The following is a 25,844-nucleotide window of genomic DNA, read 5'->3' on the forward strand; positions in this document are numbered from 1 at the left end:
GGCAAGTACTGTTCTGATTTTGTTTTTATTGAGAAGCACTTTGACTGGAAGTGTTGGTGCAGTACAGTACACTGCATCCTTCCATCAGTAAAAAAGCTCCATAACTCCATTATTTTATAAATTCGTCAAGATATAGAAGATTAGAAAAGGAGGATGTAGATTGATTAAACACAGATAGATGTGATCGTAATAAAAGGATAAGGACGTGGCTGAATTGTTGAATGAATACTTTTCATTTTTCAACTTCAGTTTTCACAGAAACAAAGATGAGATACCAGTAGTTGAGGGAGAAACTTCAAAGTCAAATTTTAAACTTGTGTGTATATATTAATATATATCATATATATACTGTATGTAGTAAAATAGGGAAAAATTGCAAAGTGACATGGATGGATAAGTGGGCAAAACTGTGGCAGGTGGAGTTTGACATTGCAAAGTGCGAGATAGTATCTTTAGATGGAAATTCTTTAGATGGAAAATAACAGTGGTTATGAGTATGTTCTAAATGGGGAAGACCTTGGAATGAATGAGCTGTGAGATTTAGGGGTTCAAATCAATAGATTATTAAAATCTAATTTGCAAGTGAAGCAATAGTGCAAAAGGCATGCTGACATTTATTATTAATAATGATAATAATCCAGTTATACGGAGCACTAACTCAACATCATTTAACTATTGTGTTCAGTTTTGGACACCCAATCTTAGAAAAGGTACACTAATGGCTACACACTTCTTTTAATACAGGGACTGAAAGGGCTCGGTATGATGAGAGGCTGGGTAGACTGGGGTTATATTTCTTAGAGCAGAGGAGGTAAAGGAGTGATTTGAGTGAGATATTTAAAATAATGAAAGGGCAATTATGAGAATGCATAACCTTGAGATCAGTACCAAGAGTTAGACAGAGGTAAGGAAGCATTTTGTAACACACAACAAGGCTATAAAGATGTGGAATGTTTTGCTCAGAAAGCTATTCAATAGGTTTAGCTAAAAGAGAGATATGGATACTTGGTTGGCGAAAGGGAGAAAGGGAGGTCATTGGGATTAAAAGATCTGCCAAGACCTAAGAGACTGATGGAACAGACTTTATAGGTTGAATGGTCTCCAATCCTGTTTTCCTATGTTCCACAGCACAATTTCTGTCTATTTTGAAATGTTTGAGATATTGGGTTTTTAATGTTTGTAAATAATCATAAAATAGATAAGATGATACTGGAGTTCCTACTTTAATTGTTTGGAATTGTATTTGATCTGTTAGGATAGCAGTGATTTATTTTGTTTTTTTTTAACCAGCGAGGACAATCCTTCATATTAAAGACTTTGGCTTATATAATTGACAAGAGTTGAATGGGAAGAAAAATCCCTGATCTCAGCAAAAATGGTTTAAATGGCTACTTGTTTTCAATGCTGTATTGAGTACAGTATTTGAATTTAATAAAAAGATCTTTTTTGGAGGCTATTTTATTAAAATAGTTCATTTTGAAGAACTTAGTTCCTCAACGCCATTTTAGGTGTTAAAATACACAAGGTTTCTCCTGGTGTCCTGGCTAACAATGTTTCAGATAAATCAGCTATTCATTTCAATGGCTGTTTGGGATATTCTTCGGCATAATTGGCTGCTGTACTTGTCTACAAATACACAGTCATTACACTTCACAGAAAAACTCTGAAGCACTTTGATAATGTGAAGCATGTTAGCAATGTTGTAAACCCTATATCAAATTCAAGGATTATTGTTGTTATAAATGTACCAAGTCTCCTCCTTTGCTTGACACTCCAGTTTGCTTTTCCGTCTCCTGAAGTAGGAGTGGAGACATTTTCAAAAACAGATTTATTTTAATTGTTTGCCTTGCTAATTGTCCTGAAGGCATTGCTTCCCTTTATGTGCCAATTCATAGTGTGCGAGCCAAGAAAGATAAACCTTCTGCTGGAATCCTGTAGCTCAGTAGTTAGAGTACTCACTTCGCAAGCAAGAGACCTGAATTTGCTTCCTGTCAAAAATGTTGAGCAAATTTCCTTACTCCACGCACCTGTTTACCTAGCAGTAAGTAGGAACCATGTTGTTGGTCAATTGGTGGATCGCTTTTCCGGGGGTAATAATTCTTTCCAAAAATAAATAAATAAATAGGTCACTTCAATCCATGACTGTTTGTGGGACACTGCTGTGTGCAATTGGCAGCCGAGTTTCGCCCACAAAATATAGTCGATTCACTTTACATATATTCCGTGAAGTGCTTTGAGACGCCTCGAAGACGTGATAAGGCGCTCTATCAAACGCCAGGATCATTGTTATTATTACTAGGAATACATGTTGAAACTGATGCAAAATGCAAATAGAAAAAATCATCACCATATAAATGAGCATGGGAACCCTGCAAGAAAATTAGTTGGGGAGGTGGAGAGATAAAACAGCATGTTGATTGCTGAGTATCCCAGATCTGTGACAGTATTCTAAAATTGGTTACCAGTGGTGTGAGCTGGAAGGTGTTGCAGCCTATAATTTGGCTTTATGTTTTAAGGTTTAAGTTGTCAGTATCTGTGACAAGGTATCATTTGATATACTGTTCACACACTTTATTTTCTTTCTTCGGTGATTGTTTTAATTGGAGATCAAAATTAGGGGAGAGCTGAGAGTTAATTGCTTTCAGTTTTGAAGCAGTGCTCTTGCCGCTCCTCTCTTTAGATAATGTAGTTCACAATCAAATTGAGCCTTAACATGGTCATGCTAGTACTTTGACAAAATTATTACCTGTTTTTTTTCACTCCCTTATCCGGTTGGTAGTTTACAGCCAAGAAACCAAGATTAATATTTCGTGGATTGACCTGTAGGTACTGAATAGTATTAGCACATTTCCCTTGGAATGAATTTGGACTTACCAAAGATTAATTGTGAATGTTTTAACAGTAAGATAAGAGTATTAATTTAATGGGTGCTAGGGTTTTAATTGGAACAGTTGTGACTATTTAATCAGTAGGATTGTAGTAATAATAATTCTTATTTTTGATATAGTGCTGTCTATGTCAGGATGAAGTCTCAAAGTGCTTCACAAGGATATATTGTAAAAAGTAGTGACTAAAATTGTGTTGAGGATCTATTTTCTTCAAAATTAACTATTTTAGTAACTGGTCTCAGAAAAGCAGCAACTTTTATTCAATACAATTATTGTGGTCATTCTAGCATCGAAATGAGTAACCATCTTTAACGTTTTTTTTCATTGGGAGCTGGAATTCTTCCCTCTCAGCTCCTGTTAATCCCACAAACCAATGATAGGGCCCTAACTAGAGAAGCAGCAGAAACCTCTCAATAGCCAGCTCTGTGGTTTTAGCAAGTTAAACCCTAGTAGTACCCCAACCACACTCTGGGGTCTGGAATGGGTAAGCAGGTGGTCCCTCCAGGGAGAGTGCACACTTTATTCTAGACACAGGGATATTTCCATGTGTTAGTAGCATGTATATGTTGAATTCTGCCTGGTTTGGATACTCTGAATCATAGTGCTGGGTACTTGCACATATCAAGACGCTTGGCTTACCCCCCAAAAGTGTCATGCTAGCAGTTAGTATCTGTCTAATTTAGGTGCTTATTGAGCTCTGCATTTCCCACGTTGCTAGGTGTGTTGCTTTGTGTAACTCCTGAGTAAACTCCCACAGAGAAAGGAGAAATATGAAACAAAAGTGTATATCCTCGTAATGAATTTCAGCGAAATATTGACATTTGCTTGGGAGACGGGTTGCTGAAAAACTTTTTAAATGTTTATTTATAATAATAAATACTTCACATTTTTAAGATGTAAACCATAACATTCAATTATACCTACATAAATATGTGTCATCCTCCTCCAATCTTGCTGTATGTTTATCAGAATAATTTCATGCAGACCTTCAAACCCTAATCAACAGCTGTCTTGCCAACTGCTGTCAGATTATACTTGGAATTAAATCTGCTGTTGAGTTACTAACAAAAATCGTTACAATTGAGTGAAGAAGCAACCCAACAGAAATTCTCCAGCAGTGCCAACATTTCAAGAGAATCAGAAAACAATGAATGTCAATGTTATTCACTGATGGGAAACAATGTTAATAATTATCTTAAGCTCCTGTACTCTACATGCATCTGTGGGCAGGTTAGGGAAAAGGGAAATTAACATATATTTTATAGGGCTTTATAATGTCTCACCATTCCAAAGCACTTCAAAGGTAATACTGTTGGTATATTTTTTTGGAAATACACAGCCATTTTCATGAATAAGGTGCCAACAAAGGTGGGATGACCAGTTAGTCTGGAACAATTAATAGGAACAATGACCACATCGAGTTTATCTGAAATAATTATTGAAATAACAGGTCTCAGAGTGACTCAATTGGTAGCACTCTCAACTTGGAGTCAGACGATTATGGCTTCAAACCCCTCATTTCAATGTTGAGTCATAGAGTCTAGACTGACGCTCCATAGCAGTGCTGTATTGTTAGAGGTGCCGTCCTTCAAATGACATGTTACATGAAAGTTTACCTATTCCAGTGGTTGTTAAAGGTCTCAGCAAAATTCAAAAAGAGAAGGGAGTTTCTCCAAGTGTCCTGGTCAACAAGACATCCAGGTAAAATTAGTCATTTACTTAAAAACCATGTATGGTAAAGTGACTGCCACATTGGCCTACAACTGTGCAGTAAAAAACCTTTACTGTAAAAAAAATTCTGTGAAGCACTTTGAAATGTTTCAAAAACAAGATTGGGTTGTATAAGTTCAACAGTTATTTCACATAAACTGGTTGTGGTCATTGTTCCTAGTAATTGCTTCAGAAAATTAATTGATCATTTACCTCACTGCTTTTGGTGAGACCTTGTTGGAAGAACCGTTATTAGAGGTTGTCTGTGTATTTCCAAATGCAAGGATTATTATTTTTAAGGCTGAAGCCCAATGGAGACAGTTCACAAAGATGGTTTGTCGTCTTGGGGTATACTGGTGGAATCTGTTGGATTAAGGAATGTTTGAATCTTAACGTTGTGCTTAAGAAGAGTGGCATATATTGAACTCTGGTTAGTTTCACACAATCACCAAATTAAATAGGATTTTAGCAGAACATGCAGATCGAGTATTACTTTGAAACTTCCTTGCGGTATTCTTGCTACTTCTGTCAGTTTGAAAACCATATGAAGACTGCACTTCTCCAGTGTAAAGGGTTTGGTCACGGGAGCAGGATGGTTCGAGGCCACAGGGAACTGATTAATGTGTGAGAATTGTTTCCAGCGGGATACTGGAGGCCAGCGCCAGGCCCCGGTCTCCCAAGACTGCTTGCTGGTGAAGTCGGCATGCGCTGGCCATCCTGCCGTCCCGCACAGAGCCCTCTGGTGCCCTGGAGGAGTAGCCCTCCTTCCAATAGGATAACAAACACCAGTTGGAGTGGCCTGGGGAGGAATTTAAAAACATTCCTGCGTGCGGGAACTATGCGTCTAAGTAAAATGACCAGAGTCTGTGCGCTCGTGCCACCAAAGCCTTATTAAAAGTTTTGACCTTAAATGCACCTGAATAGCCTCTAAAACCACGACAGTACAGAGAAATTTAAAATAAGCCTTGCATTTGGAATAACACACTATCACGCTGTTGAGATGTCTCGAAGCGTTTCACCGGATATAATGTAAAGTGGATTGACTGTGTGGTTTGTGGGCGAAACGCGGCAGCCAGTTTGTGTATGGCAATGTACCACAAACAGCCATGGAGTGAGTGACCAATTTTATTTGGGAGATTGTTGGCCAAGGCAATTATTTGGGATTTGTAAATGCTGAATTTGCTCTCAAAATGAATGTCTTTCTCTGTGTGCGCACAGACAGAAATGTTGTTTCAATGTTACTCGGTTTTGCTGACAGGGACCGGAATAAGCTAAGCAGCTTCAACAATCCGTCCTTGGAGATGTGACGGTCAGAATGTGAATTCCAATTTTGGGTGTTTATGTAACCTCCAACTGTATCTGAACCGGTAGCAACATGAACCAGAAGAAAAGCTTTTACTCAATACTGATCTTAATTCTGCAACCTTAAAAATATATCAGAACCCTGAAGAATATCATTATGACGAATATTGTTGTTTTTTTTAATGGTTAATATATTGTAGAAATTACATGTTTTTATGTATTATAAATAGGAAGATGTCCTCTTTATTCCTGAGGAATGGGTTGGAGAATGAGAAAAATGTTGCTTACATTTTATTGTATACATTCCAGGAACAGTTTGTCATCAGCGTTTTGTAATTTCTCAAAATGTGGTTGAGCTTTCGTTTCTTAATTTATAATTCTCATAAGTAGTATCAAGGTTGCTCAACTACAAAAGGGATTATTTACCAACAGCAATTTTGGCTCATGCAATGTGTATGGAATGTCTCGTGCGGTGTTCCTCAGGGCTCTATCCTCGGTCCCCTACTCTTCACCCTTTAAACGCTCCCCTTGGTGACATCATCCGGAGACGTGGAATAAATTTCCACATGTATGCGGATGACACCCAACTCTACCTCTCTGCCTCCACCCTGAACTCCAGGACTACTGGCGTCCTGACCGACTGCCTGTCCGACATCAAGTCCTGGACGAGGGACAACTTTCTCCAACTCAACGTCAGCAAGACCGAGGCCCTCCTGATTGGCTCACGCCAACAACTCCGCACCTCAGGCGCTGGCAGCATCAGCCTCCACGGCTGCACCTCAACCTCACTAAGCCAGTCAGGAACCTGGGTATCTTGTTTGACCCTGAACTGTCCTTTCTCCCCCACATCCACGCCATGACTGGCACTGCCTACCACCACCTCCGCAATATTGCAAAACTCTGCCACTGCCTCACCCCTCAGGCTGCCGAAATCCTCTCCCACGCATTCGTCACATCAAGGCTCGATATGGAAACTCCCTTCTCATCAGCTTTCCCAACGCTTCCCTTCACAAGCTGCAGATCATCCAAAACTCTGCAGCTCGTGTACTCTCACGCACCCTACACCATCACTCCCACCCTGGCCCGACCCCACTGGCTCCCCATCCCCCAGAGAATCGAGTTCAAGATCCTCATCCTCACCTTTAAGGCCATCCATGGCCTTTCCCCCTCTTACCTCTCTGACCTGCTGACTCCCTACCAACCTGCCCACTCCCTCCACTCCCTCCGGTCTGCTCCATGTCTCCCGCCTGACCTGCTCTACCATCGGTGGCCGGGCATTCAGCCTCTCTGCCCCCACGCTCTGGAACTCCATCCCATGGTCCCTTCACCTCGCTTCCTCCCTTGCCTCCTTCAAGGCCGGTCTCAAGAACCTTCTCTTCGATCGTGCCTTTGGTCTCCCTCCCACCACTCTGCCTTCCCTCTCCCCTACACCCCCCCTCCCCCATGCTCGGGCCCCGACATCTGACTATTCAGCGTTTGGAACGTCCTCCCAATGTGAAAGGAGCTCTATCAATGTAATTTTGTTGTTGATGTTTGCAATGTTTACACTCATCAGTCTTGTGCAATAAAAAACTACAGTAAACTCTGGATAGCAAGACACTTGGCTTAACTAGTCACCACCACTCAAATTGCCAAGCTGTCAATATCCTGGTAATTTCCCATGCAAAATAGGACCCGCTTTACCTGTTACTCCTCTTAACATGTAACTTGTCACATTCTAGAAATTCTTGTAAGTACTTACCATGTAAAATTGATGAGCTAAACACCCGTATAAGATGGATTCTTGCATCGCAGAGGCTTTCTGCCCTATCCTTTGAGTGATGTGGAGATTAGGCGCACATGATCAGATGCAACGCAGAGGTCTGGAGTCTATTGCCCTGCCTCCCAGCCTATCCTGTTACATGATAGGATGGGAGGCCATGGCAAAGCTCTCCATTAGATCAGATGCCTCTGCTGAACACCAGTCTTAGCACCCCCTTGTGGCCCAGGAGAATCTATGCCTAACTAACCATTCCAGATAACTGCTTGCTAAGCTCTTTTAATAATAATAATCCCTTGAAGTGACGAGTTATCAGGAGTTTACTGTATTTTGTTCATTCATTGTCTTGGAAAGGAATAGAGAATAGGAAGCAGAAGTGGGAAAGGTAAAGAGGGAAGGGGAGTGGGAAAGATATGGATAGTTATGGATTTATGTTGATGTTCGAAGCTCATGTATGTTTTTGCGTAGGATTGGTGAGAAAAAATATTGTTTTCATGTTGTAATTCATAAACTGTAGAAATATGTTTGTCTTATATTTAGAAACATTGACCTGTCTGGCGTGGAGGGCGCTGTATAAATCCAAATTGTTGTTGTTGTATTTGCATTGAGGTACATCAGTCTTCAGATTAGGGCCAGCAGAAAACCAAGACACAGAACTTGTATATGAACTCCCTTCAGACTTCCATGCAGAAGATCTTGGGACTATTGTATGCTACTATGCACATGTACCAATCATCTTGGTTTGTACCAATTTGGTATCTTAACAACTACTGTGTGATCTCAAAATCTGCAGTGAAGTATTTTCACACACCTCATTTCTACATCAATGACATCCAATGAAATGCAAATGTCCTGGGTGTTCATTCTTTAGACAATTTAATTGTTTATATTCTAAATATTCTGCCATTTTTGGTTTTTATTAAATACGGCTCCCTCTCATTTTTGGTATAAATTCACTGCTGGAGTTAATTATCGTTTTTCAAAGTATTAGATGAAGCTGATGTGAGTGGTGCAGAAAAAGCAACTGCCATGAAAATAACTGCTTCATAGTTGAGCAAATGTTAATGTACATTAACAACGCCTTTAGCCTATAATTAAAACTTGATGTGGTCTCCCACACAACATCACAGCATTCTAATTGTGGGAGTTTCCTGTTTATGTGCTTGAATCCAATGTCTTGTAAAAGTTTCTGACATCAGAATGATGATGAGCATTCTGTTCATTTGGTAGGGGTGGGAGCGCGTGGGGAAGAGGAGGAGAGGGGCAAGCGGGGTCTGAACTGGCTTGGAACATTGGAATCAAGTTAATCCTCTGTGGCGGTCTCGGTAGGCGGTCGGGTGTGCAGTACTCCAAAGCACTGCCGATGGCAGATCAACCAGCCTGGCTGATCAGTGTGACTCAGATACTGTCTAATCATTAAGGACAGGGATTCTTCCGATTCAGTTTTGTTAACCCTGCAAGCCAAAGCCACAATGGATAGGGTGGGCGTAGCAGGACAAGCAGTGGGAAACTTGCAAAAGAATGCCTTCAGGGGTAAGCTGGTTAAAACCCAAGCCCTGGCTCTAGTACTTACCGGAATTGGGTAAGCAGGGTGCATCCCTCCTGCAAGAGAGTCTGCATTCCTCCTGCAAGAGAGTCTGCATTCCACACATGGGAATTTCCATGTGTAGGTGGCATACATGGAACTCTCAGTCTGGTTTCAATTCTCTTAAGCGTGATCCTGAGTTTCTACATGTGCCAGTCGCCCACTGAAGAAAGAAAATTCTCTCCAGTTGGCCTCAGCAGCTGGGTGTCTGAGATACCAAGCTCAGGTGTCAGTCTGACACACTCTTCACCTCCTGAGTCGAAAGATTGTGGGTTCAAGCTTCTTCATTGGTACTTTGAGGTCATGATCGAATGCAGTGTTTCTCAAATGCAATGTGATTTTGTGCAGCCACATCAGTCCCCCTGTCCATTGTGGGGATAGAGTGTGTGTGAGCAATATCAACAACAACTTGCATTTATATAGTGCCCTTCATGCGGGGTAGTGTCCCGGAGAGCTTTCTCTGTCTCTCCCTGCTTGCTGGCTGGCTTGAGTAACATAGATTATGAAAAGACGCACTGCGGCCACTTGTAAGTATTGGTGTCCCACATTGAGGCCACCAAAAAAATGTGTTTGGGAACCACTGGTCCAGGGCTGGCTGATACTCCAATGCAGTGCTGGGGTACCCTGCATTATTGGAGGTGCAGTCCTTCAGATAGGGTGTCACACCGAGATCCTGTCTGCTTATTCAGGTGGATGTTAAAGATCTTATAGCACTATCCTGCTCAATATTTTTTCAACTAAGTTATTCGTTTCATGGATGTATGTGACTTTGCAGTGTAAATTGGCTGCTGCATTTTGCCTACAAAATCGTCAGTCACCACCCAACAGTATATCATGTGAAACACTTCTAGGTGTCTTCCCAATGTGAAAGGTGCCATATCATATCAAATGCAAGGATTATGGTTGTTGTTGAGATTAGTAGTTGAGAATTGCAAAAATGGAGGCAGTCTGCCACCTATTGGTGAAATAAAATGACTTTTGAAAAATTAAAATAGTTTTTTGTTTTTGATTTGTTTTTGGAGTGCTTTGAATGGTGAACAGCAGATTCTTTTTTCATGACCTCTGAAATGTTTTAGCAAAGGTGGCAGAAAGTTTAAAGAAAGCTAACAGCATGCTGGGTTTTATATGTAGGACCATAATACAAAAGTTTTATAAATCATTGGTTAGGTCACAACTGGAATACTGTGCCAAGACTTGGGCACCACGTTCTGGGAAAGAAGTCAAGCCTAGAACGGATGTAGAAGAGATTTGTGAGAATGATTCTGAGGGTGAACGGCTACAAATATGAGAAGAGGTTGGAGAAGATGTGTCTTTTCATTGAACCAGAGAAGGTTGAAAGAGAACTTCACAGAAATACTAAGTTATGAGAGGTATTGACAGATTACATAGGGGGAGGTTATTTCTATTGATAGGGGAATCAGTGACGAGCCACAAGAGAGGCGAAAGAAGAACTTAGAAGGATTTTTTTTTACCTGTAGAGTTGTTGGGATGTTGAATTTCCTGCGAGTAGCGTGGTGGAGGCAGAGTCCATTGAAACTTTTAAAAGGGAAGTAGACAGACATATAAAGAAGAGGGGCTTGAAGGGGTATGGGGATGAGGCAGGGAGGTGGGATTAAATTGATCTCTCTGCTCTTTGACCCGATACGGATTCGATAGGCCAAATGGTCCCTTTCTGCGCTGTAGATTTCTATGTTTATATGAAGGCATATTATTCAGAACACATTAGTTTTTAAAATATCATGGAAAAAAGCACATCGGTTTAACTGTTGGTTCCCCAGAATGTGGGGTAAGCTTAGTGTGGCACTTTGGTCCTATCTACATATTTAAATAACCGTGTAGTAAACTGCATAATTCCTCTATATTAAATCAATAATCCATTGGAATTGATAATATTCTTTTGACATTTTGAAAAAAAGGAAACAATCAAATCATTTTGCTAAGTACATTCAATATTAAATTTATGTATATAAAATTTGTGTTCTTTGTTTAGATGAATGTCATTTAAAATATATTTTTTAGATTGCTTCAGAATCTTTCAACCTGTATGAATGAGGTGGGTATGAATCAGCTGAGAGTGAGGTTGTAGAGTATTTATAATGTAAGCCACTAGGAGGAGATACAAGTCAGAAAATGTATGCCGGTATCTTTGCAAAGTAATACAGATGATATATAAGGGAACTTACGTATTTTTTCTCTATTTCATTCAGCTAGCTTTGATTTCTACACAGAAATGCTGATGCTGGCTGCTGACTGTGATGAGTTTCTGTACTTGTCTTTTCCACCTGACTCATCAGCAGGACCTGGAAGGGCAGACCAGTCACTTGGGGCAGGGAGTCATCCTACTCAGCTCCTGTTAACCCTGCAAGCCAAAGCCCTGACAGGTAGCATGGTCCGAGCTGGACAAGCAGCAGGTCTTCCGCATAGCTAAGAAAGAGTAAATTCTTTCCTCAACACTGTTTAGTTTAGGGCAACCCTGTTATTAAATGCTTCTCTGGAGCAAAGATCCACTTTTAATAATGGAACCCTGTGCAGTATAGGCACGGGGTGACTGTCTTGCTTTGCATTAAAAAATAGTCAACTTGCATGTTAGGTCGTCGCTGATGTCACCTAATGCATATTGCACACTTTGTGCAGGATCGTAATTACTGCAAAGGAAGTGAGATTTAGAGTTGCCCTGCTTTCTGCAAAGAGTATATGTACAATGTGCAGGACTTGATGTTGGCGGTGACGTGATGGCCTGGAAGTCAGCCATTTTGTTATGCTGCCTTTTAATGTGCTGTCTGAGATGTTGGATCCACACTACAACAGGATTGTACTGTACAGTTTTCTAAAATGTATAAACATTTTTTATTCATAATATGTGGCACGCTTGTGTTGCAGGATACTTGAATCAATTCAAATCAGCCCTGAAATACCATGCAACTCTTGGTGCTCAGATATTCCCATTTTACATGGATTCCATTTACTGTACATGTGCACTGTTGGTTCGTTCACTTACTCAGCTGGCTGGCTCTCACGCTACATTGATAGACTCCTGGGAAATCATCATTAAAGTCACTTCCTGCCCACATACAGAGAATTGACCTGACTACATTGACAGCAACCGTATCATCTGGAATTCAGCTATTTACAAGCCAGCCAGTTGTAAACCTTCCTAGTGAAATTGGCTATTGTGCTTTGTTATAGATTTTATGGCTGTCGATCACAGTATTACAGAAATAGTAATACGTGCATTTGACATGGCACTTTCACATAGGAGGGTATCTGAACGTGCTTCACAAGGTATACTGTAAGGTGTACATTATTATTATATATTCTGTAGGCAGCAGCCAGTTTATAGACGCCAATGTCCTACAAACATCTGGGAAGTGAATGACCAATTTTATCTGGGGAATTGTTAGACAAAATGCTAGAAGAAATTTCCTTTTCTCGAATGGTTCCATGGAACATTTAATATCCAATAGAACAGGCAGATGGGACCTCTGGTTAATGTCTCATCTGAAGGTTGGCATATCTGACAATGCACTCCGTTGGCATGTGAGCCGAGCCCTAGACTATGAGCTCAACATCTTGACATTGATCTTCAATCTACAATCTTTTGACTCTGAGACAAGAATACTACCAATTGAGTCAGGCTGACACCAAATCAATGGGGCTCTACTCTATTTGTGTTGTCCTCCTCGTCCCCCGAGTCCTCCGCTCCACCCTCGGCGGCCTTGCCTTCAGCCACTATGCCCCGAGGCTCTGGAACTGCCTTCCTCACTCCCTTCGTCTCACTCCCTCCCTTCCCATTTTCAGGACTCTGCTGAAGACCTTTCTTTTCGACCGTGCCTTTGGTCACCTTCCTCCCCCTCCCCCTGGCTCGGTCCCGAGATCCGTTACTCTAAAGCACTCTGAGACGCCGTCCAGCGTGGAGGGTGCTATATAAATCCAAGTTGTTGTTGTCTTTGGAGGAAAAAGCAACAAACAAATATCTTACTGATCTTATAGTTCACTGATTTTGGTGCTGGAAATTATTTAATTGTATAATTTGACAAGGAATGAATTGGTGCATTGCTGGTTTTTAATTGTCCTATTGTTTCCCCATTATATCAGCAGAGAATAATATTTCATAATCTGTTACCTAAGCAAGTGTTTTTGAATTCAGTTTCACCTTGTTTATATTCCATTTCGTCCACAAAATATACAATCAATTCACTTTACAGTATATTTTGTGAAGTGCTTTGAGATGTCCCGAAGATTTGATAAGGCGCTATATCAAATGCATGGATTATTATTGCTGTAGATGCTTTGACTTCTAATGGGCTTGCTATCATGACCTAGTAATGTGGATGTTATGTTATCCTGCCTCACCACATCTTGATTTGGCTTTGAAACTATTGTATTTCATCATGTTGAATTCGTCATTTCGCTGTCTATCTGTATAAAATCCACCTGATTTTTTTTAATAGATTTAATGAGAGTTCCTCAAAGACCTTACTTTCAAAGACTCAAATAGATTGTGGCTTTGTGGATAAATACACCACCTCGTGTGATTGGATTCCTAGTGTGTGCTGGTTAGCTGATCTCAGTTGGTGCAGCAGCAGGGTTGCTGCATTTGGAAAAATCAAGGAATAATGACTGTTTTAACTCATTATCCCTAGGGAGAGGCCTTCAGTTTCTAGAGTATGAAAACAGATTTTCATTTTGTCACGTGTTGAGCCAAATGGATTGCATTATTGTAAATGGTAAAGGACAGTGACATATCTGTGAAATAGTTCTGCAGTTAGATTGAGGCTGCACATCCTCTTGCAGCTGGTAACAGACGTATTTGTCTTGCTTTTAATAGCACACTTCAGTGTTTCAGTGATGTCAACAATTATGACTGTTGGAACAATTGATCCTTTGGTTCAGTCCAGATGTTTAAGATGTTATTTTCTTAAGGAGATTTCATGTCAGGTGTTCGAAAAACCAAAGAAAAATAATCTTGCATTCATACTAGCTGTGGGATTGCTACAGATTGGCAGAAGACCAAATGGAAACCGTTGCTGTTGATACCACTACTTGCAATCCATACAGTACTATGGGTTTTACTGTCCGATTATGTCTGGAAAAAACATGATGAGGTGCTATATATCGAAGTAAGGATTGTTATAAGGCTTCACTACCATCTGAAATCTCGAGAGCTTTTTTTTTTGAAATGTCAGGAGCTTTATAGCACCATTCATACAGGGTAGTATTTCACAGCACTGAACATTACATAGTTTTGTCAATCAGATACTTCCGCTCCCTCATGGCACAGGTGCGAGTTGCCGAACGCAACTGGCTCAATTCTAACTTTATGGTCCATTAGCAGATCTGGCTGCCGATCAAAATCTACCGCTCCGCCCTCTCCTCCGCTAAATTGTCTTTCTACTCTAAGGTAATCTTGGAGGCCAAGGACTACCCCAGGCTCCGCTTCTCCACCACCAACTGGCTCCTCGGCCAATCATGTAACTCTAACTACGAGGAGATGCTGGACTTACTTGAAACCAAAACCGAGGGGATATGCTCAACCGACTCTGTCCAGTTGCACCTCCCATCTCCCTGTCACCCTCTGACTCCTACCTATCCTTCCCTCCACAACTTCAAACTTGCCTCCCCCTCCTCTCTCACTACCATTATGACCCATATGAAACCCACCACCTGCTCCCTTGACCCCACCCATACACCTCTCCTTACCTCCCAGCTCCACCTTCGTGCCCCCTCCCGCCCCTCCCACCCCCTCCCACCACTGTCAACCCCTCACGTGCCCCTCTACTCACAGACATCATCAACCTCTCCCTGTCCACTGGCACCGTTCCCACCCCCTTAAAAACAGTCGTCATCACCCCCATCCTCAAAATGCCTTCCCTGGACCCATCCCTGCTCTGCAATTACCGCCCCATCTTCAACTTTTCTTTCCAAGGTCCTAGAACGAGTCATTGCTTCGCTCCTTCCTCTCCCACCACTTCCTTATACAAACCCTTCCAATTGGGTTTCCGTGCTGCCCACAGCACAGAAACAGCCTTGGTCAAAGTGACAAATGACATTTTGTCCATTTATGACCAGGTCTCCTCATCCTTCTTGACCTCTCAGCTGCATTTGACACTGTTGACCACTCTATCCTCTTCCACCGCCTCTCACCTCAACCATCATGTTCCTGTCCTTTACTGGTTCAGATCCTACCTTTCATACCGTGTCCACTTTATCTTCACAAATAGCTTCTCTTCCAGCCCGCACACCATCTCGTGCGGTGTTCCTCAGGGCTCTGTCCTTGGTGCTCTCTTCAACATGTACATACTACCTCTTGGTGACATCATCTGCAAACATGGGGTCAGTTTCCACATGTATGCAGATGACACCAACTCTTATCTCTTTGCCTCCACCCTCGACTCCAGGACCACAGCTGTCCTGAGAGCATTTGTAGAGTCCTGAGGCTCAGTGGTTAGAGCACTCGCTTTGCAAGCGAAAGACCTGAGTTCAATTCCAGGCAGGACGAAACCTTGGGCAAGTTTCCTTACTCCACACAGAGCCTAATAATAATCCCTCCAAAACCAAAAACAATAATAAATTGGTCATATTCAATCTACGACTGTTTGTGGGACATTGCTGTGCGCAATTGGCTGCCGCGTTCGCCTACAAATATACAGTCAATTCACTTTACAGTGTGTTCTGTGAAGCGTTTTGGGACGTCCTCCCGATGTGAAAAGCGCTATATCAAATGCAAGGATTATTATTATTATTATGTCTGTCAGACAACAAGCCCTGGATGAGCGCTAACTTTCTCCAGTTGAACGTCAACAAGACCCATACACTTCTGATTGGCTCCCATCAGTGCCTCCACACCTCAGGCACTGGCAACATCACCATCCATGGATGCCTAGTCCACCTTACTGAGCCAGTCCGGAACCTTGTCGGTCTTGTTTGACCCCCACATCCATGCCATGACTCGCTCTGCCTTCCCCCACCTCCGCAACATTGCCCGACTCCGCCACTGCCTCTCCCCTTGGGCCGCCGAAACACTCATCCACGCATTTATTACATCTGGACTTGACTATGCCAACTTCCTGCTTGTCAGCTTCCCGACTCTTCCCTCCACACGCTGCAGATCATCCAGAACTCTGCAGCTCGTGTCCTCTCCCACACCAGGTTCCGCGACCCTATCACTCCCATCCTCGCCTGGCTCGCCATCCCCCAGAGGATAGAGTTCAAAATCTTTGTCCTCACTTTCAAAGCCCTCCACGGCCTTGCTCCTTCCTACCTCTGTGACCTGCTAATCCCATATCAACCCGTCCTGTCCCTTCTCTGTCCAGCTCCACATCCCCTGCCCCACCCAGCCCTCCTCACCAACCAAGGTCGGCCTCTCTACCCCCGCTGTGGAAGTTTATGGTACAGTCCCTTCACCTTGCTCCCTCCCTTGCCTCCTTCGAGGAACTTATCGGGACTCACCTCCAACCTCCAACTCACCTCCTTCGGCCACCCTCCTATCCCTTACCCTCCCTGCCCTCAACCCCTCCTGATCCCAACCCTCCTGCTGTCCAGCACCTTGGGACGTCCTAAAGGTGCTATACAAATGTAATTTGTTGTACTTTAATATCATGCAGAAACCTAACACAATTCCTAAGAGTATCCAAGCTAAACAGAGTTTAAAATATGTATTTGTTCCAAATACGTATTACAAATTTCCTCCCCCTCTTCTGTGACCATTACCACATCATCTTGGTCCCAGACACACCCTTCCTCTCCCTGATCTGCCTGTTTTGTTGCATGTTCTTCCCCCGCCCTCCACCCCTTTTGTTCTGCAGTATTAACACCTCTATTCGCTGCTTTGTTGCAATCGCCGCTTTTGTTCTGTCGCACAAGGGGGGGTGAGGGGGCGGCCTGAGAGAGGTGAGAGGCATTGGATCACGTGGTGAGTAAGGGGGCGAGGAATGTTGATCACGTGGCGAGCAAAGGGGATCAGTCACCCCATGTGCCCTTACTGGCCTTGAAGTAGCATGTGCGTGTGGATCAATCGCAGGACATAAGTCCTGACCCATCACTGAATGTACACTTGCATGCTACAATGCCGAAGGACCGCATGCGCATAACAGTGAACAAGTAAGGAAGGCAAGGTTTTGACCAGTCAACATGGCATCAGGCAACATAGATACCCCAACTAAATACAAATTAAGTTTATATTCTATTAAGACAGTTCTGTTTTGAAACTTGTTTGGTTGTGCCATTCGTTGTACATGTTTTCTGTACATGAGGTACTGTGCAGTACTGTATATGGAAAGAATGGGCTACGATAGATTTAACATGCATAGGTTAAACATGATATAGAAATCTTGTCTCAGTGTCGCCAGCCAGCTCAGCACTTGTGTATGTGTTAGTCATATAAAATCCGACTTGTATATAACTTTACATAAGTCATATATGATATGACTTATGCAAGTTTGCCATAACTCATACTTTGCGTATGTTGTATTAAATATTCTGGTCCCAACTGATATGACTTATGTGAGTTTACTGCATTTTTATTACTTATTTTAACATCATGCGACAGTAATTTTGAACCAGACATTTAGTACACATCATTTCACAGAGTATCACGTTAAAATGCAACAAGCTAAAAAAAGGATTTTTTATTCATCTGATTATAACCCAGATGTAGCTGGAGGCAGGTTGTTAAGTGAACATCAATGGTAATATATTGCTCAGTTAAACTTAACTGAGTAACTGCGTTAGGCTTGGGACTCATCTGTGTACTCTGAAATAATAAGCTTATGTTTTAGACCAGGCGGTTGTCATGTCATGTGCTTCTCTTAGCCTGAGTTTCAGATAACAGTTTTGAACCTGAATAAAAAGAGCTCTGTTTCCATAACAGTTCTTTTCATGTTCAGAACAGCTGCCCACAGCTTTCCGTTATGTTGGAACTGCAGGACTCTTTATTTTTATATTTCAGTAAAGGAACTGCACTTTATTTTCATTCTCTTTCTTGACTTGTTATCGCTGGATGAAGCTCAAAAACAATACAGGTGATTTGTATGATGGGCGTGTGGATACAGCAAGGAATAAATATGACTTTTAGTTCCTTGTGTTTTTCTTTACTAAATTACTTTCCTCCATTGTCAGTGTTGATTTGTAAGAACAAAGTTTAAAAAATATATCCTTTTGTAACAACACTATGATTTAGTTGCCAAGTGAATACAAAACTGTTTTCCTAATTTCAATAGTTTTGTACATTTGGTCCCTTAAGTTAAAAATAATTATTGAAGATCATACTTTTGTACATTTCAAAATAGTTCTTTTATAAACAATTGAGATTTAATAGAACATCTATAAATTATGAACATAAAGAATAATGTTGTAGTTTGCAGACAAAACTACTTAGTGCCAATAGGGAAAAAATCAAAACTATTGAGGGTATAATTTTTTGAAAATTTTTTATATTCTTACCTACAAATATCTTAATTGTTTTGCCACTGAACAAATGTTATCCTGTGTTATGTTTTTGTCTCACTGTTGTACTCCAGATTGTTTAAGATTTGCTGAATTAATATAGGGGTAGTCTATCTAGCATGTGTTCAAGTAGGAATATTTAGTGTGCAAAGGGCAAGAGACGAAGGGCTATGAGATGCCTGAAACAAATGTAGTTACCAAACAAACAAACATTTCATGAGAGAAGGTAAAATGTAAGTACTTGTTTCACTCCTTTGTTCTGATTGGAGAATTCATTGAGGGGGAGGAAGATTAGGATCACAAATGTACAGTTTATTTTCTTTTTAAAGCTGGGAACGTGAGTGAAACATCTGTCATGATTGTTTTGCTGTGGCAGGTTAAGAATTAGCAAAAATATGTCCACAGCAAGGGAGTGCTCAAGTGTTAAAGCACTTATTAAACTCCTGCTGTGAGGTTACAGCCCATTAAGATTTCTTACCTTGTAGCTGATTGTTTGAGTGGAGCGATTAGTCTTCTGTCAGACTGGATAGAAATTGATTAAAATGTTGAATATTGCAGATCAAAACTTACTTGAAAACATACAAGGAGAGTCTTTTTTGCCCTTTGTACGTAAGCACATGGCATTCCTGGACTCTCTGATTTTAAATTCTCAGTACATGTGCATTAGTGTCTGAATGGTTTCATCAACTTTTGTTGTCTGTTTCAATCACAAAGGAAGGGCCATTTTCCTTCTTAGAGTGGCTTTGACAGCATTGTAAGTAGTGAAGTGCTTCCGCCTGTCAGCTCCTCCAGATGGCCCAGTTAAGGTGGTGACCTCAATATATGGAGAATAATGAAAAAGAGCCCATGACATGCCACTCTGCTGCCTTTTACAGAAGTGATGGTTGCATAGCTTTTAGTTAGAAGTGTTTATTTCAAGTAATAGTTTATTGAAAAAGATGGGAAATGTATAAGCATCAGAGGAAGGAAGCTCAATAAATGGAAAAGATTTCATAGGTTTTATCGATAGGGGCATAGAATACAAAACCAAAGAGGTAATCCTGAATGTATATTAAGATACAATGAAAATTCAACACAGATTTATAATAGCACTTTTCATAAAAGAAAAACCTTAAAGTGCTTGACAAGAAAAGATTAATTAGCAAACAATAATAATCCTTGGATTTAATATAGCACGTATAAAACCAATTGTCCTAAAACTCTTCACAACGTTTCTGTGAAGTGTGGTTACTGTTTTGCTGTTGTTATTAACAGAGTAGTATTCAGGCAAATAGGGCAGCTAATTCTTCTCTCCCCCAGCAACATCCCACAAACAACAATGGGATGGGCAGGGGATATAAACCAGGATGTATGGGAGAGAAAAATCTTTGAAATGGGTCACTTAACAGCCAGCCAACTGAAACACAAGGCAGACAGGATCTAAATTGACTCTGGTGGAAATAAATAAGAAAATACTGTTCATTACATAGAATGTTGTTCTGTAAGCAAATGTAGCAGTCAATTTCCATCAGTTTGTCCTGCAAACAAATGAAATGAGTAGTAAAATGATTTAATTTTTGAGGAAGAAATTGTACATAATATAGAATGTTGTTATAAAGCATATATAGCTTTATATATATTTGTACCAGCAGTCAGTTTGTCGTACAAGGGATGTTTGTCGCACGTGAGGGATACAATTATTTTTAATTTGTGAGGGGGATAAATTTAGATGTACAGCAATAACTGCCCTTTCATCAAATTAAACTTTCATTTATAGTGTAAACTTGATATGTTTGTTATTTTCAGTAACATTGCTTTGTTTCTTTAAACTCTTCATGTAAGTGGATTTGAAGTTTCAGGTTTACTGACTGCGCTTTTTCATTTCTCATGGTGTGCTCTTGGGAGAATCTTGAAAATATAGTATTTATTTGTATTTCATTATTTGTGAGCCATCTGAAGTTATGACCCCACTCTTTCTGTAACATTGCAGTGGGAGGAGGGAGTCAATTTAATTTCAAGACATAACATAACAACAACAACAAAATTACATTTTCACGTTGGGAGGACATCTCAAAGCGCTGAACAGTCAGATGTCGGGGCCCGAGCATGGGGGAGGGGTGGTGTAGGGGAGAGGGAAGGCAGAGTGGTGGGAGGGAGACCAAAGGCACGATCGAAGAGAAGGTTCTTGAGACCGGCCTTGAAGGAGGCAAGGGAGGAAGCGAGGTGAAGGGACCATGGGATGGAGTTCCAGAGTGTGGGGCAGAGAGGCTGAATGCCCGGCCACCGATGGTAGAGCAGGTCGGGCGGGAGACGTGGAGCAGACCGGAGCCTGATGAATGGAGGGAGTGGGCAGGTTGGTAGGGAGTCAGTAGGTCAGAGAGGTAAGAGGGAGCAAGGCCATGGATGGCCTTAAAGGTGAGGACGAGGATCTTGAACTCGATCCTCTGGGGGATGGGGAGCCAGTGGGGTCGGGCCAGGGTGGGAGTGATGGTGCACGAGAGTACATGAGCTGCAGAGTTTTGGATGATCTGCAGCTTGTGAAGGGAAGCGTTGGGAAGGCAGATGAGGAGGGAGTTTTCATAATCAAGCCTTGATGTGACGAATGTGTGAGTGAGGGTTTCAGCAGCCTGAGGGGTGAATGAATTAGTAATGAAATGTGCAGCAAGCATAATTATACTTTTGCCATAATTGACCGAGACTGAATTTTGTTTAATTAATGCGTGTTGACTAAGTAATTCTTGTTGATTAATAATAAATTATTTTCTTAAAATTGTTTCTGCAGGATTTGGAAATCGTTTATTCTTATCTTCATGGAATGGAAGCACTTTCTAACCTGAGGGAACACCAGTTCAGGTAAAATGAACTGCAAATAGAACTTGATTTTATAATTTAAAGGGGGAAAAAAAAGTAAGACATCATTAAGTTTAATGGGTTGTAACCAATCCATGGCTGCCCGAACTGGATAGTTCACTGTTGGTAATTATGCAGCAATATCCAACTGACAATACCAAAATCAAGTATTTCAAATCCTCTCTCTATAGGCTGCAGATCATCCAGAACTCTGCAGCCCATGTCCTTTCCCGCACTAGGCTCCATGACCCTATCAACCCCATCCTCGCCCGACTATCACACAGAGGATACAATTCAAGATCCTGGTCCTCACTGTCAAAGTTCTCCATGGTCTTACTCCCTCTACCTCTGCAATCTCCTAACCCCCAACATACCGCCCGCTCCCTCCGCTCAGCGGGCTCCGCCCTGCTTCACGTCCCCTACCTCGCCCACCCCACCATTGGCGGGTGGGCCTTCTGACACTCTGCCCCCACCCTCTGGAACTCCATCCGCACTACCTCCACCTCGTGCCCCCCTCCCTCCTTACCTCCTTCAAGACCCATATCAAGACCCTCCTCTTCAATCGTGCTTTTGATCACCCTGCTTCCCCATCTGTCCTCCATCCTCCCCAATTCTAACCCCCAGCTTGGGTCCAAAACTGATTGTTCAGCACCTTGGGGCGTCCTCCCTACGTGAAAGGTGCTATACAAATTGTATATCACGTATCACAACTCTCTTGCTAAATTTAATAGAACCTGTTTGGAACTTCTCCTCATTTGTAGTGAAATAACTGGAGCAGCCAAGCGAGGGAAGAGACTGATTCCAGTTTGTGTAGAAAATTGAGAATTTTGCACGAAAATACATTATAATCCTGCAATTTTCTTGAGAGTATTTTTAACCACAAGAACTCCCTTGGTATTGCTTCACTTTGTTTTAATCAGAGCCATGAATAATCCCATTTTATTTTCCTATAAATGTTGAGTTTAAAACCGTTTTTGAAAGATGATTTAAAAAAACTAATGTTTTTGAACTTTTATTTGCCAATGCATTTTACATAACCTTCTGAAGAACATATTAGTCCCATTATGGGATTGTTAACTAATAGTTTTTTGATGGGGTCTTGTATTATGCTGCTTCTAACATTCCTCATTTGCAAAGTTCCTCTTTGAGCTGGCAGGCTTCATAAAGAAGTTGAAAAATAAGTGTCCCAACATTTTCTATATAAAACCGTCATTATTAATCCCAACTCAGATTAAACTTTTTAAACTGACACCTGTTAAACAGTACATCTTTCAAAAACAATTAAGTAGTTGTATTCAGATATTGTCCAGTGCTGTACTGATGCAAGTCAGTGATTGGTTGTATCTGAGGAATCTACCGAGTTGGTAGGTCATACAGTGTCTAATCATTCTGCAAACAAAAAGAAAAACTGATTTCCCAGGATTCCTGCTTATATAGTAAAAATCACGTATGCCACACCAGTGGGGACCATAATATTTATTGTGACTTACGTGATTTAATGTGGTTTAAGCAAGATTAATTGGGGGTAATGTAAAAGGGACTTTACTCTGCATTTGGCATATGCTGCAGTTTACCTGTGGAGTCCTGCAGCTCAGTGGTTAGAGCACTCGCTTTGCAAGCGAGAGACCTGAGTTCAGTTCCAGACAGGGCGAAACCTTGGGCAAGTTTCCTTACTCCACACGCCTAATAATAATCCCTCCAAAAAAACAAAACAATAATAAATTGGTCATTTTCAATCCACGACTGTTTGTGGGACATTGCTGTGCGCAATTGGCTGCCGCGTTCGCCCACAAATATACAGTCAATTCACTTTACAATATATTCTGTGAAGCGCTTTGGGACGTCTAGAAGCCGTGAAAAGCGCTATATGAAATGCAAGGATTATTATTATTACCTGGAAGTGCTGAATGATGTTAAAAGGCATCAAAAGTAAACAAAATTGGCATGGCATTTTATATTATCTAAAGTGGTGTCTTTTGTTTGTTACTGATGCATAGTGCAGTAATCAAGAATTGTTTATTTAGTATGGGAGTTCTGTAGTATTTAGCAGGCGAACATGACAAATTAATATTTGCATCAGTGGTATGACTGGAATCTTTCTTTTCCTATTCCAGGTTAATGTGCAAAACCGTGAGATATGAAAGACATGAAGCAAATGAAGTCCTGTACTAGTAAGTCAATGAACTATATTTGTTGTGACATTTTGATCATAAACTTATTGACCATTTAACTCAGTTGTGGCCAACCCATTGGTGCATGGGTGAAAAAGTGCTGAACATTTGCACTAGTCTAGATAAGTCTGTGTTAAATCAATCTCCTGTATTTTGTTTCCAAGAGTCACTGAGTAGCGATATTTGTGATGTGGCCATAAATCAGGAAATATTCAATCAAGAAAAATGTACTTGGTCGACTGACTCAAAAGGTTGGCCACTGATTTAATCCATCAAGCCTAAGCCAGTGCTTGCTGAACCACTGGAGCTAACTACTTGACCCTCAACATTATTAATGTGCAAATCTAGATTCTGAGTGTTGACAGGCTATTCAGATGCAGTGAATTCAGCTCAGTCTGTAGCTCTTTTCCTGAGGAATAGAAGTTTGTGGGTCGAACCACACTTTGAGGACTTTGAGCTTACAGACTGGTTTCACACTTCATTGTAATGTTGGGGAGCATAAATTGTCAGAACTGCTGTCTCTCAGATTAAATGTTAAACTGAAATCCTATCTGCCTGATCAGTTTGTGCTAAAGATGCCAAAGAATCAATGATACTATTCAAAAAGAGAAGGGAGTTTCTCTAGCTACATTGGTTATTCATCACCTGGCAATTTACCGGACATTGCTATGAGCAAATTGTCTTCCATGTTTGTAATTAGGGTAAAGCACTTTGAGATTATTTGACTTGAAAGACACTACATCAAATGCAAAGAATATCATTTTAATTATTAGCAGCAGTCAGAATGCAAGGTGATGTTTTCTTTGAGGGTGCAGAAGAAATTTCACAGGCTCTGTTGCTGTCATTTGACTTTTTTTATATACATTATGTAACTGGCACATTGTATTAACCAGCCTGCCAAAGACTATTTACTTAAAATATTCCCATTTAAGCAAGTACACCTCCGTTGTTTTATTATTTGGAGACTATTCTGGGTTACCTGCTAATTATTATAATTTAAATATGTATGTTCCAATTGACACTGTTTTGGAACAAAGTGTGGATTTTTTGGAAGAAGGAAAGGCCAAGGAGAATTGCTGTTTAAATTTGAAAGTTTATTTTAAACTTAAAAAAATTCCAAACAATTTTTCAGCTTATACCAATAGCTTCCATATAATGTTCTATTTCTTTGTCAAATTCTATCCATCTCTCTTAAATTGTTATTATTAAGGACACTTTTCTGCACAACGTGGGATGTCCATATAAAGAAATGGTTGGTCAGATGAATGCACACACCCAACACATAGGCAGATGTTGGCAGAGATCTGATGAACTGGAAATCGATCATTTTGTTTTCAGTACCAAATAAAGTGTGAATTCTGGATCATCAGGTTGCTGTCAATGACATTGTCAGTGAACCTGAACGCAGAGGAAACAACATTGGCAGTGATCTGATGAGCCTAAATTAGTGTTCCAAAAGCTGATGGACACTTGTTTTCTGTTTGGGTGTCTGTGTCCTGATTAATTAAGGAAGATTGTGTTCTGGATGAATATACAGGATAACCAAGAAGACGTGATACCATTACAATGTCTAACAAGTCTTAAAGAAATGATTTTTTTTAGATAGTAGGGTAGCTGCACGACTTTTTGGTCACCCTGTAGTTTCTTCTTAAAGGTTCAGTGAGATTCAGATACTTGGGGCATCAACCTGTACCAGATTTAGCATCCTGATCGAATAATTCTTTGGAAAAAATCTTAGTTTCCTGTTACATTGTGTCCCTTTTCCAATTGGGACAACAATTAGTAGTAATCTTATTGATGTTTACATTTGCTTATTGTAGACCATCAGCTCCATTGTGTAGATGCATTTGCTCACGATATGATGGAACAGAACCCTTCCGACAATCATCTCCAATTGCCTATTTATTAAGTTTTGTCCCAAACTTGCAAAGTAGGTCAGTATGTTTAGATGAATAACTGAAATTAAGTGCATTCTCGATGGCTATCATCCATTTCAAAGGAAATCAGTAGTTTTGCCTTCATACCTGTTGGATGACTGCATTTAAAAGAAGCTTTGATTTAAAAACTCCAATAATGGCATTTGCAAGACCACTAAATGAAGTGATCCTCACACATTTAAAAAACATTCTAGAGTATACAAATTACAACATAGCCTA

At 40.9% G+C, this 25,844-nt stretch overlaps 1 protein-coding gene across 10 annotated transcripts in view; it reads left to right on the forward strand.

Annotated features, from left to right (window-relative positions):
* rapgef2b (Rap guanine nucleotide exchange factor 2b) overlaps window positions 1-25,844 on the forward strand; it is a 228,131-nt gene that overhangs the window by 44,900 nt on the left and 157,387 nt on the right. For all 10 annotated transcript variants that reach the window (XM_042337922.1, XM_042337925.1, XM_042337934.1 and 7 more), the window contains exons 2-3: window positions 21,450-21,520; window positions 23,632-23,688. In XM_042337922.1, the coding sequence (XP_042193856.1) occupies window positions 21,450-21,520; window positions 23,632-23,688 (128 nt within the window). The remainder of the gene's footprint in view (window positions 1-21,449; window positions 21,521-23,631; window positions 23,689-25,844) is intronic.

Source organism: Callorhinchus milii, unplaced genomic scaffold (assembly GCF_018977255.1).
Source record: "Callorhinchus milii isolate IMCB2004 unplaced genomic scaffold, IMCB_Cmil_1.0 Scaffold1, whole genome shotgun sequence".
Lineage (NCBI taxonomy): Eukaryota > Metazoa > Chordata > Chondrichthyes > Chimaeriformes > Callorhinchidae > Callorhinchus > Callorhinchus milii.